Source organism: Heliangelus exortis, chromosome 3 (genome assembly GCF_036169615.1).
Source record: "Heliangelus exortis chromosome 3, bHelExo1.hap1, whole genome shotgun sequence".
NCBI classification, from domain to species: domain Eukaryota; kingdom Metazoa; phylum Chordata; class Aves; order Apodiformes; family Trochilidae; genus Heliangelus; species Heliangelus exortis.
The window spans coordinates 7,588,904-7,605,402 of record NC_092424.1 but is presented as its reverse complement, the minus strand read 5'-3'; the positions used below and the strand labels follow the sequence as shown (position 1 = coordinate 7,605,402).

Genomic DNA, 16,499 nt, shown 5'->3' with positions numbered 1-16,499 from the left:
TTCTTGGAGAAGAGGGCAACGCCACAGTTGAAGGCAGAAACATGCTTCTGAGAACCATTTTTTGAATTTTATGTGATTGGCTTTGTAAAGTTTTAGAACATGCCTGAGTATATGCTGAACCCCTAATTTTGCATACCTAGTGGTCAAACACTCTCAGGTGATAAGTATCAGCTATTTATGAAGGCCCTAGAAATTTATACTACTTTTATTACTTTAATTTAGAGCAAATCAAAGGGTTAGAATTATTTTAGAAGAATCCTTGAAATAAAAGTTACAATTCCTCAAATGGAATGATTGCTGTTGTTATAACAACTTTTCTTTTATTGAAGAGGATTGACATATTTGTGAAGTTATGAAGTGAAGCCAAAGACCTGGAGTGCAAGGTTTGATACCAATTGACTGGAGACTGTCCCCCCCATGGATTTTTTTTAAAAAAGTAACAAAATAAATTTCTCGTTAGTCACTTAGAAGCTGGCTGTGTTACTTATATAAAAATATATGCACCATATAAAGCACACAATAGAAATTAATACATTTCAAATTTTTATCATTATTCTCATTGCTTTGGGGCAAATAAAATCAACTCAAAATAGGGCATGTCCTACAAGCTTTCTGAATATTACTGATATAAACTAAAGACGCCTTCATATGGACCTACATTATATGGACTTCCTCTGATTACTCACATTCTCATACAGGGCTTGAAGGGTCTCAAGGTCAACAATGGAGTTGTCCAAGTTCACAACAGCTATAAAACAGACAAAGGAAAAAAAGAATAAGTTGTCAAGATGATAATTCATCTGTGAAAGGAAGAGTGAGAGCAATACCCAGCAATACATTTTATGACCTACTGGGTCATACAGCTTTAAGGTTTTAAATTTATTAATGCCTTGAATAGTGCCAGTCCAAAGACTACAGGCTAGAAACCTGGTAGAGCCAGGTGTTGAATGTTAAAGAATTCAGCTCCCTCCCCCCATACACACAAACCTGATCCCACAAGTATGGCCATAGCCAGAGATCAGAGATAAGCTTTACATCAGGCTTTCACGGTCCAACTGAAAGCATTATAAAAATTTGTAAATCTGCACCAGAGCCACACACACACACACACACACACACACTCTCACACACTCACACAACAAAGCTCATTCCTGTCACCGGTTGGATTCAGTCTTAAACTGATTAATCCATAAGTCAGCCAGTTAACTTCAAGACACCTGACAAGGGTCAAGTCTTCTATGCACTAAGCCGACAGGTTTAGTACAGATACAAAATGGGCCTTTCCTGTTCCCAACCAACTCTGGTGCCACACACACACACTGTATTTTTCCAGCATCAAAAAGCAACTTCAACAGCACAGAGTGATTTCTATTCCCCTAACCTGGACAAAAAAAAATAATCATTAAAAGGGGCATGCTTTTAAGAATAAAATTCTGGCTCCTCACTTCTATTAGGAACATTTCATGAGGCATAGAAAATGTTTGTGCAAAATAGTGAAAAATTATTCTCAGCTAATACAGGGAATTTTTTTTTCTTAAACAGCACTTTTCAGTCTTCCTCTTACATAATTTGGAAAACACACTAGTTGTTCATTTAAAATCCAGATTTTAAATCTTGAAAGTATAAATTTGCATTAGAACGTAGGTAATGGTAATAAACTGTTTTTATTACACTAGAACTCTTTTTTCCCCATTTTGCCCTTCCTTAACTTGTACCTTTTTTTGTTATGGCCTGTGAGTGTTTGCTGGTTCATTTGTCCAGTCAGCAGAATAATTCTCTAGGTGATATTAATCCAGAAATTGACACATTGATCAGTGATAGGAGCCCAGTACTACGTTAAGTCCTATAAATCTATGTTCTTAACTGTCAAAGAGAAATTCTGTGTATATGCCTGAAGACTACAGAAAATATAGTGCAAGCTCAATGTTTGTGATTGCTCTTATGCATTTAGAGATACCACTTAGAGTCTGGGACCCATCATGTTTCTGCTTTCCAGGGCTGAGACATAGTTTTAGTTACAGTAGAAGAAAATTATAAACAAAGAAATGTTGATCTTTAAACTAAGCAGGCTACATTGTATCACTAAGCAGAGCATGAAACTACATTTTAGGGCAGAAACAAAAAATAAGGAAATTATTTAATTTTCAGAAATAATATTAAATATTTTTTCCCTCACAAGAAAGCAAGAAAATCCGAAAGAAAACAGCACTTTAAAAGTTAACAGTTCAGGAAGCAACTTTTTTGTTTTGTTTTATTTTGGGGAGAGGGTACATACAAAAAACTGCTACTAATTATTTTGGGGAATTAAAAAATTCCTTTTTTTTTTTTTTTTCCTGAATGTAGTAATTGTTGCAACAGACACCAAAAGATGCCTTCTCAACAAGTGATTGTAGCATATGTTGTATTTGGTAATCCCCATTGCTCAATGGGACTATCTGCATTCTTAAAAATATGCCAAATTTGCCTTCCAGATCTGGAGACTAAAATTAACAACTAGAAGTTGGGTCTAGATCGGTTTGAGAGCTCTACTGTAAGGAAACACATATGTCAAACTTCATATACAAACAGCTTTATTAAAACCAGGATATGTTGTGCAACCCAGCTTGCATTATCCCTACATTTCAGCATTCTTACACTTATGCAATGTTTTCATCTATGAAAACACTCAACCCTTCAACCATTTGAGTCGTGGCTGTCTTCTCCCTGGTCTACTCCCCCCAACCCCCTGCCCCTTCCTCCCAGAGACTGTCTGCTCCTGCATTAAGAAATATGACATAAGTCCCAGCTCTGACTTTTGCTCAGTGTTAAGATCACCCACGGATTACTCAGGGAGCAATAGAACACTTTTGTTTGAATGCTTGTAGGAGATAAGAGAAGGCCTGGCAAACACAATGGTGCCAGGTCTGTGTACTTTCAACAAAACAGGTATGCAGAAGAGTGTGCATACTTCAAGAAGCTGCTTAAAACACATCAGTCTGAGACAAGGACTTGGAGAAATTAGATCCTAGTATAGATGTTTCAAATCTCCTCCTCCCAAGATGAATATATTTCAATATAATTCATCTAAAGATGTGTCTGTTCATAAACACCACTCTTAACACCCCACTAGGATTTTTCAGTGTTCACCACAGTTTTGCACCCTCAGCTCCAAGGAATTGGGAGAGGAGCTTCTGTTCCTTGGTGGTTCCATGCAGCAGTCATGCAGAATATGACAGTTGGTAAAATAAATCCTTACTCGCATATTTAATTCCATTATCTAGATAATTCAAACTGATAAAACCAGTTTCTTTATGCAGCCAAGCTTACTAACACATCCCTCCCCTACAATCAGCACAATTACACAAATATCTAACTGAAGGATTCCATATGCAGTGGCAAAATAACAATTAATTTCCTCATATAAAAATATCCAGACCTATGCTACAATTCTGGTATACTTTGATGCAAACATCTGGAAGAGGGTTTATAATACTCTTACAGTTGCTGAACATTTTCACCCACCCATGTCAGGGAGGTTGGAGAATGCAGAGTGTAGTCTCAGTCTATAGAAGGAAGTAACTTTATTTTATTATTATTGTAAGGCAGATCATTAATGTTGATTATTCACATACTTAGGAGCATGTCAACTACGAGCTACCATCAAGATTTAATAGGAGAAATAGACACAGCAAACCTATATCTGCCTGAAACTATGAATTTAAATCCAATAATAGTGCCACTTCCCAAAATTGTTAGGGAAAAGACAACTTCCTACAGCTATCCAGTCCTTGGAAGCTCTATTCTGTTTGGAAGTCCAAAACTCTGAAATTTCATTTTAAAAAAGCCCAAAATTCAAACTTTCCTACTGAGCTGAAAAAAAATTAGCAAACTGATCCTTCAGATCAATTTTTACGGAACCATTGACTGGTTTGGGCTGGAAGGGCCCAGGGACACCTCCCACAGGACCAGGTTGCTCAAAGTCCCATCCAGCCTGGCCTTGAACATTTCCAGGGAGGGGGCATCCACAACTTTCTTGGGCATGTCATAAGGCTGTCATTAGCATCATCTCACTTATGGATGACTTTCAGAAGAGTGGTATTCAGTTCAAATTTTAGTCTCATGCCTGCACTTTCCTCAGGGCAGGTTGAAGCCATGATCCATTTTTCTGGCCTTTCCAAGTATGCTTCCTAAATATTGTCCCTGGACTCCATTTAAAATGAGTGTCTCTTCTTGATACTGCCTAAAGGCACTGCTATCTACCCAAAACTGATGGAGCAACTTCCAAGTTTTACTTAACAGATACAAATTATAGTTCGTTCCTCAGAAAGAAGCAGTAGCTGAAGGAAAATATGCAAATTTGCAAAACCTTTAAAAAGAAAGTCTGAACCAGTCCTCCCATACTCAGATCAGGGAGACAAAAAGGCAAACCACACATCCAAGTCCTTCATGCTGATTTCCACCACCACTGACCTCTCCAAAAAACAAGCAGTGCCACTGCAAGACACCACTCCTTTTTTTTCCTCCTGCACAACTTTGTCACATCTGCTCTCTTTCTCCAGAAGTACACCAAGAGTATTTGCAAGGCTGCACATGGCAACAACAGACAATCACTCCAGCAAATTACAAAGCCAGACTGCTGCTTCTTCACTGGCTGAAGATCCTCCTACTTCTACAGCAGATAATCACTGGACTCTCATCGTACAGGTTTGGGGGGGTTTCACAGTTTTTCTGCCCATCGTGTGACTCTAACATGCAAGATTACAGGATACTGAGAGCTTACAACTTCCATGGTACCTCTTCCTAGCTTCCATCCTCAGACATTTCTGCTCAATTTTAACAGTTGAACCATCTATACCCCAGGAATATTACTCCAAGCTTGAGTGAAAGAAACAAAAAGTATAAACCAGTGATAAGAAAAAAAACAACCCATAGAAAAGAAACAAAAAAACCCAACCAACAAACAACCCCCCCCAAAAAAACCCCAACCAAAAACCCCAAAAAAAAAACCCCAACCAAAACCAACTTCGAAATATGAACCTGTATTTCTATTATATAGAAACCATAAATTGTAAGAGTCTCAAAATCACTACATATTTTTTAGGCAGAACTGAAGCATTAGATGTCACTCAAACTTCTAAAATATTTTCAAGTAATTGTACTTGAAAATTTGATGAGACCTATATTCATTTTCTAATACCTAAAACAAATATTTGGAAGAAAGAAATGCACATGAGTAGATGAGTAGGTCAACTGTATTACATTGTATATCTTCCTTGAATGATTATTTCTGAGTTAATTAAAAAATTAATGTAAGGGTAGTAAACTCCAAATGGTGAACAGGCAACATCACTAGAAAACTAACATACTGGCAAAAACCTTAAGCAATGGAGAATTCTGATATAAGAAACACAAGCCCAACAGTATATAGGCTGATCACCATATTAAATGTTTCTGACAACAAATCAGACAAAAAGAAAAAATAAATTTGTCTGTTCACTGTATACAAAATGGAAGACTTCCTTGACAAATGCCTTGGGAATACAATGCAAGAACACCACACACACAAATCCAAGCAAACCAGAAAAATATCAGTATAGACAATTTCCTCAGGTTCCTTGGAATGACTGACAGCTAAACTGTTCAATACAGAGGTAGAAGAAAAAACATCTGGCAAAACATTTTCATCAACAAAAGAACAAAGAGAGTCTTAGAATAAGATGAAAATGTAGTGAATCCCTTTGCTGCTATGAAGATTATGGTATAATGCAACATCAAGCTACTTCCAAGACAAACCCAGATTTAAATAAAACTTAGTATTTATATTTGAAAATCAACAAGACTGCAAAATTTTCAGTCTTTTATTGTCAACATAGTGAACCTTCAATTTCAAAAATTGCCGTCATTTGCTTTTTCTTTTTTTTCCATGTGAGTTTATTGGCACCACTCACCTAACACAGGGCTACTGCACAATGTCATGTCTTTGTCTGTGATACTTCTAACCACCTGACAGCTACTCTCTTCTCTTGGGACTCTTCTTTATCTCAAACAATAGAATTGTGAATCTCCTAATTTAGAAAGTGAAATCCCAGATAGGCCTCTTTAAAATAAATGTTATGTCTACATAACTTTGGAAAAATACAGTGGTGAAATCAAATGTCTCTGTGCATGACTGCTTAATTTTTAAAGATTCTCAGAAAATGAAAAAAAAAAAAAAATTTAAACAAGAGCAGCTGAGCTTGCACAACTTGCAGAAAAAAAACGGTGTTGATAATGGGTACACATGGGATGGCTGCACTGAGTTAGCATAAAGTAAAAAAAAATTGTGTTAGTACCTACCTGCTTGCACCCAGCATCTGTGATATGTTTATCTATTAGCAAATACTTCAGCTTTCTCAGGATGAAAACTGTAAGTGCACAAAGCACAGTGAAGATTGGGTCTTCAACACAACTACGTAAGGCATAGATGAGAAGCAAAAACCAGCACATAAAACTACTTGCACACAGTTTATGTTGGTAGTAATTCACCTTGAGCCAAAGCTTGTGTAAGAAACCAGAACAGTATACAAAATGTCCAAGCAGAAGTCATGGATTAAGCTGAGCTATTGCTTCACATGGTTTTTAAAGGACTAAAAATTTTAGTTCCTTCAAGAACATGGGTTACTATTTCTGGAAAGCAATAAAATAAAAATCAATTAAGTGAGAATATGCATTGGCAAAATTTGAAGTTACAGAAGTAGGAGACTTCATCAAAAAGAGTGAATATTAAGTATCACCCTTTGTAGTATCATCACTTTGTAGTGATTCTTCTTTTACAAACACAATTCAATTTTTAGACATTTCTTCTTAGCATTCCTACTCCCTAATGTTGTATCCATAAATATATAGTAATAGAATTGTATTGGTAGAGCTTTTTTACATATAAATATATATACATACATAAAACAAACCTTATAACTAGATCTTATATATAGCTATACATAGTTGATATAAACAGTTCCATTACATACATTTCAAACAGTTGCCTGCTATGTTAAGGACAGCAGTTACTGATTATGTGAAGTCTAACTTCATACACCTATAGAGTTTGTTTATAAAAAGTGTGCAAGTTCAGTTCTTAGAGAACAAATATATTTTGTTTGACTCAGTATGTCGCCTTCTTGTCTAGGCAGGAAAAAAAATGGAGACCAGTGCTGTAATCCTTTCAGAATAAAATGTTTAAATACAAACATGATTGCCATTGTAGACTGTTTAATTTAGAGAGATTGTATTTCAGTTCTGGTTTTGAGAGGTTTGCTGATTTGACTATAGAGAGTACTTCAATGCTTATCTTAATTGTTTAGATAAGATTTGTTTGAATTTGGCAGGTGAAAAAACCATGGGTGTGGAATATAGGAAGGTTGAGAAAAGACTGGCATTTTACCAGATTACGCTGACTTTAAACTATAGTGCACAGAGGAGCAGTTTCAATGAACCTGCCAGGGGCTGGGCTTCAGGGAGGGAATTTGAAGAGCAAGATTGACCAACAGGATTCAAGATTTTCAAAAAACTGTAAATGATTTACATAGTAATTCCCAAAATGCTACTTGAGGCTTAACGTAGTACCCAAATGCAAATGACACATATTTAAATAAGTTTAACATAACAATAAGTTTTTAAAAAGTTTAAAAATAAATAAATTGTTCTCTATCCTTACAGCAGAGATTTTTTGGTTTTTAGGCAACTTCCCTGCCCTTTAAGTGTATTTTTAAAGGACACATTTTTAAAGGTGTTCCTAGAACAGGATGTTAATATAAAACTAACCATATGGCATATGGGTATATTTTAGATGCAAGAAATTCTGGTACAGAAAATAAAATTACAGCTAGAAAACCCCCAATGCTATTGGGTTTTCCTTCAGTATTGGCTTGTACTAAGCTCTTTCACTTTCTTGTTGAGTTAGTTTAGCATTACACAGGCATTCTCTTTAAAGGTTCTCAAAAAGAAACTTGTCATACCTATCAACCCTATCACTTGGTGGGGAGACTGATGGAACAGACTATCTGAGAAAGATATTTTGGGGATGTTTATGAAACAGAATGTAATTACAGTGCACATTTTAAAACCAGACTGCACAAACAGTCTGGCAATACTGCAAGGCACACATGCAGTAGACCTGATATTTTGTATTGATGTGCTGGCAGACAGATAAAAATTATAGTTTTGTATTCATGAGTCGAGTGAAATAAAATTTAGGTTTCCTGTGTGTTAGTGTTTGACTTTTCTTTTAGATCCATTTTGGCTCTAAGTCTTTTCAATCTCCATTTCAATATCATCATGTCTGGGAGTTCCCTGGGCTGACTGAGGTACCAATGAGACTGTGACTGCCAGAGGATGTATGTAAATCAAACTTCCCAGAACCAGGTAGCATCTCTTCCTGAGTGCAGCTGGAAGAAGTTAGCAGGTCTTGTTTGGAATACAAACAAACCTTCAGGCTTCAGACTAACTGAGACTTCTAATTACAATTGGGTTTTGTCAGAATTCAAATATGCTTGGTTTTGGTTTAATTCTGCCTTATCGATTTCCATTGGAGTAGCTCAAAGTACACAAAGCTATCTCTGAAAAAAGTGTCCATAAGCAAAGAGACAAAATTTTTCTTTCATGCTTTAGAGAGCTAATTCTAAATGATAAACAAAATGCAGGAGGAAGATTAAGACATTTATTTGCAATCATCTAATATTTCACTTGCAAAGGTGAAACCAAGGTTTAAATACGTCCAAGTCAAGAATAAACTCAGGTGAAAATTATTCTATCAGAAAAACAACTTATAGCAATAAAACATTGTGAGTACTAGGACACTGACTTCTTTGTATGAAATCTCTCAACTATTTGCCCTGCTCTGTAACCCTGAGAAGCTCTGAACTGTCCCCAGACTTTTCCTTATACACATTTCACTCTTCATTCTTCTAGCCCCACATTGAACCTCTTGATTTTTTTGTTATTGTTTGTTTAAGAAGAAATTACCACAATTCATCTCTCATTGTAATGTCAAAAATATATTAGTTTCACACAGTTTAATAGCAATTTGGCTTTTTTATATATATAAGGTTAGGATGGTAGATATCAAACTTTTTTTTTCTTTTCCAATTTTTTTCCCTATCTTAAGCAGCTTACAGGTTCTTAGCTGTTGTTCTCTTACTTTACCCACAGTTGGTACACAGCTAATAGAGCTCAAGGTGTGTCCAGTTGGGAATTTAGAATACTTAAACTAAATTATTCAAGTGTCAACACTAAACAGCTGCCTAGAGCACAGATCTGGAAATTTAATGGCTCATGAAACACTACCAGAAAAGAGACTATCTTAGGCTTCCAGAGCAATCTGCTCTCAGTTTACTGCAACTAAATATATCTTTACTAACACTGAAAAGAAAGATATTAAACACAGTTATTAATCTTCAGTGAAGTCCATGTGGCAATGCTAATGAGAGCCACTCTTTGCTGAGCAGACTCCAACTCAGCCAAAGAACCATCTTAGTTACACTCTCAGTAATCATGATCAGTGACTAATATAAAGTCTCCTTGTCTCTCAAGGAGGGACTAAAGTCAAAATAATCTTTGGACTGGAGTTATAAATGGTGGAGTATCAACGACTCCAAAGGAAATAGCAGGATAACCTCAAAAACTTGCTTTTCTGCTGAATTGCTTGATCTATTTAGCTTATATAGAAGAAAGATAAGAAGGAACTCAATTACAGTTCTTATGCATATCTGCACGAGACTATATCTGGAAGTAGCTGGCTCTGCAATTTTGCTGACCAAAACCAAGAAAGAATGAAGGATGTCTGTAAATTAATCTGACAAATTCAGTATGGAGAGAGTATTTTAAGTGCTAAAAGTGAAGGAAATTAACCTTTTGAACAATGTTTTGTGGGATACGTTGACTTCTCCATCACTTAAAGTATTTGTATGAAATTCTAGACTCAAGAAAGTCAATGGCAAAACTATCAGTGACTTCAAAGGAAGGAAAAGGTTGAAGGGTCAGAATTTCAGCTGGAACTCAGATTCATTTATACTGCTAAAATGTTCATATTTATACCAACTAATAGCTTGAGGAGGAAAATTAGCAGGCAATATTACATGACTTGACTTATTTAGCAGCCAGACTAAATGCTCAGAATGCTCCTTCTAAAAATGTAGACTCAGATGCATGTTTGCCCTTTCCTGGGTCCTCTGAAGTTCTCAACTTTTGTTTTTGAACATAAACAAGGCCAAACCATTTTACAGAGACTACATGGAACGTTGCTACCTCCTGACGATTTACAACAGAAAAGGCTACAAGTTTGTTTAGCCATGAATAATACATGCACAATCCCTCAGAAGCAAGCTTTCCCTTGGCTTGTGGTTCAAGCTGGTCAGTTCTGTATGATGATTTCAGTATCTGCAGTTGTAGAGCGAGTTAGAAAACATGACATGGAAACTTACAGGGATCCAGGAAACCAGACAAAGTAAGTCCTCGTTCATCTATAACTGCTGTACCCTCAGCTGTCGCAGTCACGAGTCAAAGTACATATTTGCTTACTCAAAAATGGAAAACACAAAACATTTGAGAGGTTTCCTTTCAAAAGCAATTTTTCCTTTCCCTCTTTCAGATGGTAGTATCTCATGGAAACAAAATTACATACCCTGAATTTATGCTCCAAATCAAATTAATATTTTCTTTTCTGCGTAGCAGAGAGCAGTTTAGACGTAGCCTGGTATTCTACACGTCTGCCCAGTCTGGTGTCTGGATGAACACAGGGATTTCTTTGCACTAATACATGTTTAGCCTTTCATCAAATATTCTGAAGTTACAGTATTAAAGAGCTACAGATGCTAAGAAAATGATGTAATGATCTTGTGATATTTAGTCCGTGTTCTAAGTGTGGTGGGATTATGAAAATAATGCAAAAAGATTTTTGGCAAGGTAAATGACAGATCACACAGCTTTACTAATTCAAATCACAATACTGTGATAACTGAGGGCAGAAGGATGTGTGTTTATGGTTTAAGTTCCATCCTTTTTCACGCTAGTGTTTCTCAGAAGCTGGTATTAATAACTCAACAAAATAGAGGCTGGGATTGCAACAAAACCAAAGGCCTTGATATACGGAAAACCACAGTAAGTACATTCTAAGAAAAAAAATAATTTCATGTTCTTTGGAATCACCTATGTGTATTTATTTAAGTATGATGGCTGCATTTGTCCAACTGAGGACTTAAAGATTAGAAGAGGCACTCTATATTGCTTCATGCCAACAAGCTATATTTTGTGTCCAGGTAGATAATGAAAACACAGCTTCATTAACAACAGAAAACAGCTACACTGAAATAGAATCTAACACATTGCTTGGGGAAGTTTCCTGTGGAACAGCAGAACAACAGAAAAAACCTTTAAGCTTTCATTGTCTAAGAAGTACGACCAAAAAAAAAAAAAGTAGGAGAAAGCCAGGTAACTGAAAGTGACAGGTACAGGAACACCAACACAATGGCTCCAGCATGAGAAATAGAGAGGCCTCACTCAATATTTCACAATTTTTGCAGGAGGAAACCGTGATTTCCCCTGCGTTACTTCTTACCCTACCTAGCCCGGGTGATGGATGGCTACAGCAAACAAACCCTTCCATCTTTGCATCAGCCTTTCTCTTCGTTGCACTCTCAGCTGATTTTTAAAAGCGAATATTGACTGGGCGGAAAGCAAAGCCAGAAGCAGCGTCTCAGCCAAAGCTGAAAACCGGGGGGCGAAGCCGCGACGCCGAGCACTTTGCCGGAGGCAGCCCGGACCGCGGGTTCCTCTCTGCCGCCAGCCGGGCCGGGCCGGGCCGGGCCTGCGGGTGCCGGGGTGAGGAGGCGGCGGTACCGGCTGCGGCAGCGCGGGCCGAGGTTGCCACCTGGTGCTGGCAGCGGGAGCCGGGCCCGGCGGGGAGCGGAGGGCAGGGACCGGGCTGGGCAGGGAGGTGCGGGGAGGGGAGGGTTCGGGTCTGAACCGCGGTGGGGGGAGGAAACGAGTCAGAAAAACGACCCAGATAAGCAGATCTCGGTAGATCAAGTCCAGGCTGTGCGTCTGAGGTGTTTCCCTACGGTTTCCAGGCGTCTCGAATTTGCGATGGGCAAATTTCTATTTAGTGATGGATTTAAGGGGTGTTCCGAATGTAACGGGGTAAAGATAATCAGCGTGGCACTAATAATACGCGGTGGGGTGTGGTGCCATAGCTGGGTACTGCAGAAGAGAGACAACAAATAGCGAAAGAAGCAGGAGACAGGATAAAGCAGTGAGTTGTAAGGGATCTCTCCGTACCCCACGGGAGGAGATCGTGCCTGAACAGAAACACCCCCAGCCAGCACCCTCTGAACACACTGGTTAAGCCGTCTGTAACAGTGATTTCTCATGGTAAAAGGTGTAAAATAATCTGGAGCATAGAAGACATATTAGCAGGACGTTTAACCTGTTAATTGTATCTTTGAGACATCATGGGGAAGGTAAATTTCAGGTATTACAATTATCGCTCAAAACAACAAGGTAGAAATAGCAAAAAAAAAAAAACAAAAAACCCAAAACAAACAGAAAAAAAAAGGAGCAACATTTGAATAGTGTCTAAATCAGCCAGAGACATCATAACAATCTAAATGAAATTTCTTTATACAACAGGGGAATTAAAAAAAAAAAAAAAAAAAAAAAAGCCTTAAAATTACATTTTACAAGAAAGAACTAATTAAAACAAGAAGTTAATTCAAGGGTAAAAAAGCTTGGAGATCAGAAGGAAGATTTCAGATACTACATTAGAAGCTCAGAGGAAAAAATTAAGTGAAAAAATTCAAAAGAATCCTTTTTTCCCCCCGAGTCTTTTCATATCCCCAATCCTACTCCTCAAACCACATACACAGTTAAAGGTAAGTGCATGGGGGACACCTGTGCTCTTCAAAAAGTGGAAATCAGCACAAGAAAACAGAAAAGCAAAAATAGTCTTATAAGTTTAGTGTGAATTGGACAAGAAAAAAAGCTCCAAAGCCAACTTGCCAAATGCATAAAACTAGTAATAAAACTGCTTTTAGACACATCAGATACATGAAACCTGACAGGAAACAGTTGGATTTGCTGATAACCTGCCTGTCAAAAGAGCACAAAAGAAATAGTCAGAAAAGACTGAACAAAGTGTTAGGAGTCACTGTCACAGAAAAGGTTGAATAAGGTCTCACAGAAGTTTTGTACTTCTCGAGTGATATATTTTGTGCATCAGCTCAAACTGAAAAAGTTTCAAAAGGTCCAAATGCAAATTTTAAGAAGGTTCCTGAAATGATGCTGGAAACTACAAACCAGTCACTCTGACTGTGCCTAGAAAATGTCTATGTATTATATAGAAGAAGAGCTTTTTTAAGGAATGTACAGATAAATCAATGAAATGAGAGATACCACGTCGTTTTGCAGTAAACAGATTAAATAATGTTGCTTTAATGGACTCAAAAAAGGCAAAGGTGAGAGTGATTTAACAGATACTGGATGGCAAACACTTCCTCACAATCCTTACCTAAGGCTTTAGAAAAAAATTTCCTGTAATGAATAAAAAGAAACATCTACTCTGGTTAAAAATAACAACAGCTCAAAAAATAGGAAATCAATCACAAAAATTGATGTTTAGTTTGCAAAGTACATATAGCAGAGGACCCTTACTTGGACCTTTGCAGGTTTCTGTGTTGTTTAATGAACTTGAAGCAGTAATGTTGTCAGATAATAGCAGCTGCTCACTTTAACACTGACCACAAACATGTAAAAAAGGATCTCTCAAATATTCAGTGTCAATACATGCAACACAGATGGGAAAAGAAAGAACCCAAACTGTAAAACCACTGATGTTTTTACAACTACTGCCCCCAAAAAAGACACTCAATTTTTTTTGCATGGCTTTTAGAAAACATAAGCTCAGTAATAAGCAACAGTTAAAGGGCAAATAGAACGTCAGTAACAATACATTAAAAAACGGAGCCTGAAATAGAAGATGATGCAATACCATGGCATAAGCATATGGCACACATAAATCCTGAAAATACCATCCGGAGCTCGTCACCTCACAGGGTAGAAAAAAAACCTATAAACATAGGCTGGTGACAAGGAAAAAAAAATCAAAAGAACTGACAACGTATATCAAAGCCATTTCAAACAAACTTTCAGTTTGGTGAAAGATGCTGCTGCAAAAAAGATAAAAATAAGGAAGTATAAAAAATATATAGTAAGCATTCAGTAGCACTGATTTTTGGCTTTTCTCAAGGTTGGTTTGTTTGGTTTGGTTTTGGTTTCTGGCTATCCACATAGGAGATACAGCACTAAGTTAGATAGATTCCCATTAGATCAAATATAGCATATAGTTTAACTTTGTTCCTTAAAAGAGGAACAGCAAGAAAACTCCAGTGAAATTGGTACACTGAATGTAAAAAAGCAAAACCTAAAAAAAAAGCAAACCTAAAAATATTCTCCTTGCAAGTTTAATGGCTATACGCACGTAAGTTGCAAAAACTTTTAATGCCATTTTTTTGCATATAAAAATATATTAACAATTCACGGGAATGGTTCACAGATTGGTTGTTGTGGCAAACACCCTTTTCTTCCAGACTTTTTGGCTTAATAAAATAATATGTAACTGCATTACTGGGAGATCTTAATTAATTAGCCTTTCTTGATTTTCATAATGCTAACATCTCTATGCAGTTCAGCAGTGTATAAAAGTATGATCATTGAAAAATATTTCTGCTATGGAAAGGGAGACCAGGTGCCCTATTTTTTGCTCCCTTCCTTCCCCCTATTTTGCATGACACTAATGATAATATCGTACATTTTGTTACTTTTATACTTAGAATTTTGTAATCATCCCTCTTACCACTGAGTACACTGTATACAAAAGTACTACATTTTTTTTTTTCTTTTCTTTTGGAAGAACATAATTTAACTGAAACTTTTCTCTCAAAGTTTCAAAGTTAATCAGACTTCCAAGAAAAAAAGTAAACTGTTTCAACTGAAACAACAGACAAACAATGCAGTTAGTTTCTTACAAAACTTCTCTATTAAATTGCATTCATATGTTCTTAACAACAACAAAAATCTTTAATTATCCAAACTATCCAATGTGGCAGTAATTAGTCTCTGCTGATTCAAATACTCAACATGATTCTCCTCATAAAAAAAACAAACAAAACAAAACACAACAAAAGCAAAAAGAAAAACAACTTTTAAAAAATGTATTTTCCACTATAGGAAACTGGTTTAAATCCCTAAATTTATTTTTCATTGTAAATTCCAAAAGTATGTGGCAAAAAACCACTGATTTCTTTTTTTTTTTTTTTTTTTTTGGTGATACGAATATTTCTGTCCCTCATTATCTTGATGTGTTGCATGCACATTAAAGGAAATTATAACGTACATTGTGTTTTTTCCTTAACTGCTGCTCTTGCTTTACTGACCTCTGGTCATGGTAAACTAAAGCTTCAGAAAACTTAGAGGATGAAAAAAGGGCCTGAGGCCTGATTCAGGACTGACTTTCAGGGTCTTCACCCATGGCTTTTCATGTCACTGCCACTAGAACCTCACCTGTCTCTAAGGACCTTTCTTGTCCTTCCTCCTGCCAGGAGTGGCCAGACAAGGGCTCCAGAACCTCTTGGCTGCTTAGTACAGAACACAGTGAGCTTACAGGCAGTATCAAAGCAGCAGAATTTTTTGTAGGAATATGTATGTGTGGCATTCTAATTTAACTCTAGTCTGTCTTTTTATAAAAAGTACTTCTGTGTATTGCTTGGTTTCCCTTCCAAAAAATTTCACACTAGAAGCATGTATGGAGGTAGCAGCAGATAAAATGTGTAAGCTTGTAACCTAACAGCAGGCATAATGTAATGAATAGGGCAGTGTAAAATTCAGAAGAAAGAGGAATGAAACTGAGTATTATGGTGTGTAGGTCCAAGGAAGTGCTAGCTCTCAGGACAGGAAAACTCCAAACCAGTTTTTCCTTGATGGTGTTTCCAAAGAATCTAAACACGTGTTGGAAAGGCTACCAGAGAGGAAGCTTAAGCCTTTTTTTTTTTTTTTTTTTTTTTTTTTTAAGTTTTTAGGTATCTGAATGCACCTTTGATTAAGAAGAATTTTTTAAAATCATTTCAATTCTCAATCAATAAGCCACAACCAACAAGTTGGTTAAGCTTTGTAATTAACCTGCACTGACTGCAATCACTTTTGAGATCATTCCTTTAATAAAGAACTACAGACTTGACACCTGACAGAAATTTTGGATGTATCTTGTTACATTCAGGATTTTTTTTTCCATAACTTAAATGACAGAAATAGCAATTTAGGACAGCTGGTTTACCTTCCAGTATAGCAATGTACAAAGAGCTTGATCTGATCCTGTGCTTTTTTGTCTTCAAAACTTGTCTAAAGAGTAACATATCTTTTAGGAATATATCAATTCTTGATATAATTCAAGAGTTTTGAAATACATATTTCAGTATTATGAGTTTCAAATTCCTATG

General features: G+C 36.7%; 1 protein-coding gene across 2 annotated transcripts in view; it reads right to left on the bottom strand.

The window, feature by feature from the left end:
* FMN2 (formin 2) overlaps positions 1 to 16,499 on the bottom strand; it is a 150,067-nt gene that overhangs the window by 65,332 nt on the left and 68,236 nt on the right. For both annotated transcript variants that reach the window (XM_071739066.1, XM_071739067.1), the window contains one exon: positions 687 to 748. In XM_071739066.1, the coding sequence (XP_071595167.1) occupies positions 687 to 748 (62 nt within the window). The remainder of the gene's footprint in view (positions 1 to 686; positions 749 to 16,499) is intronic.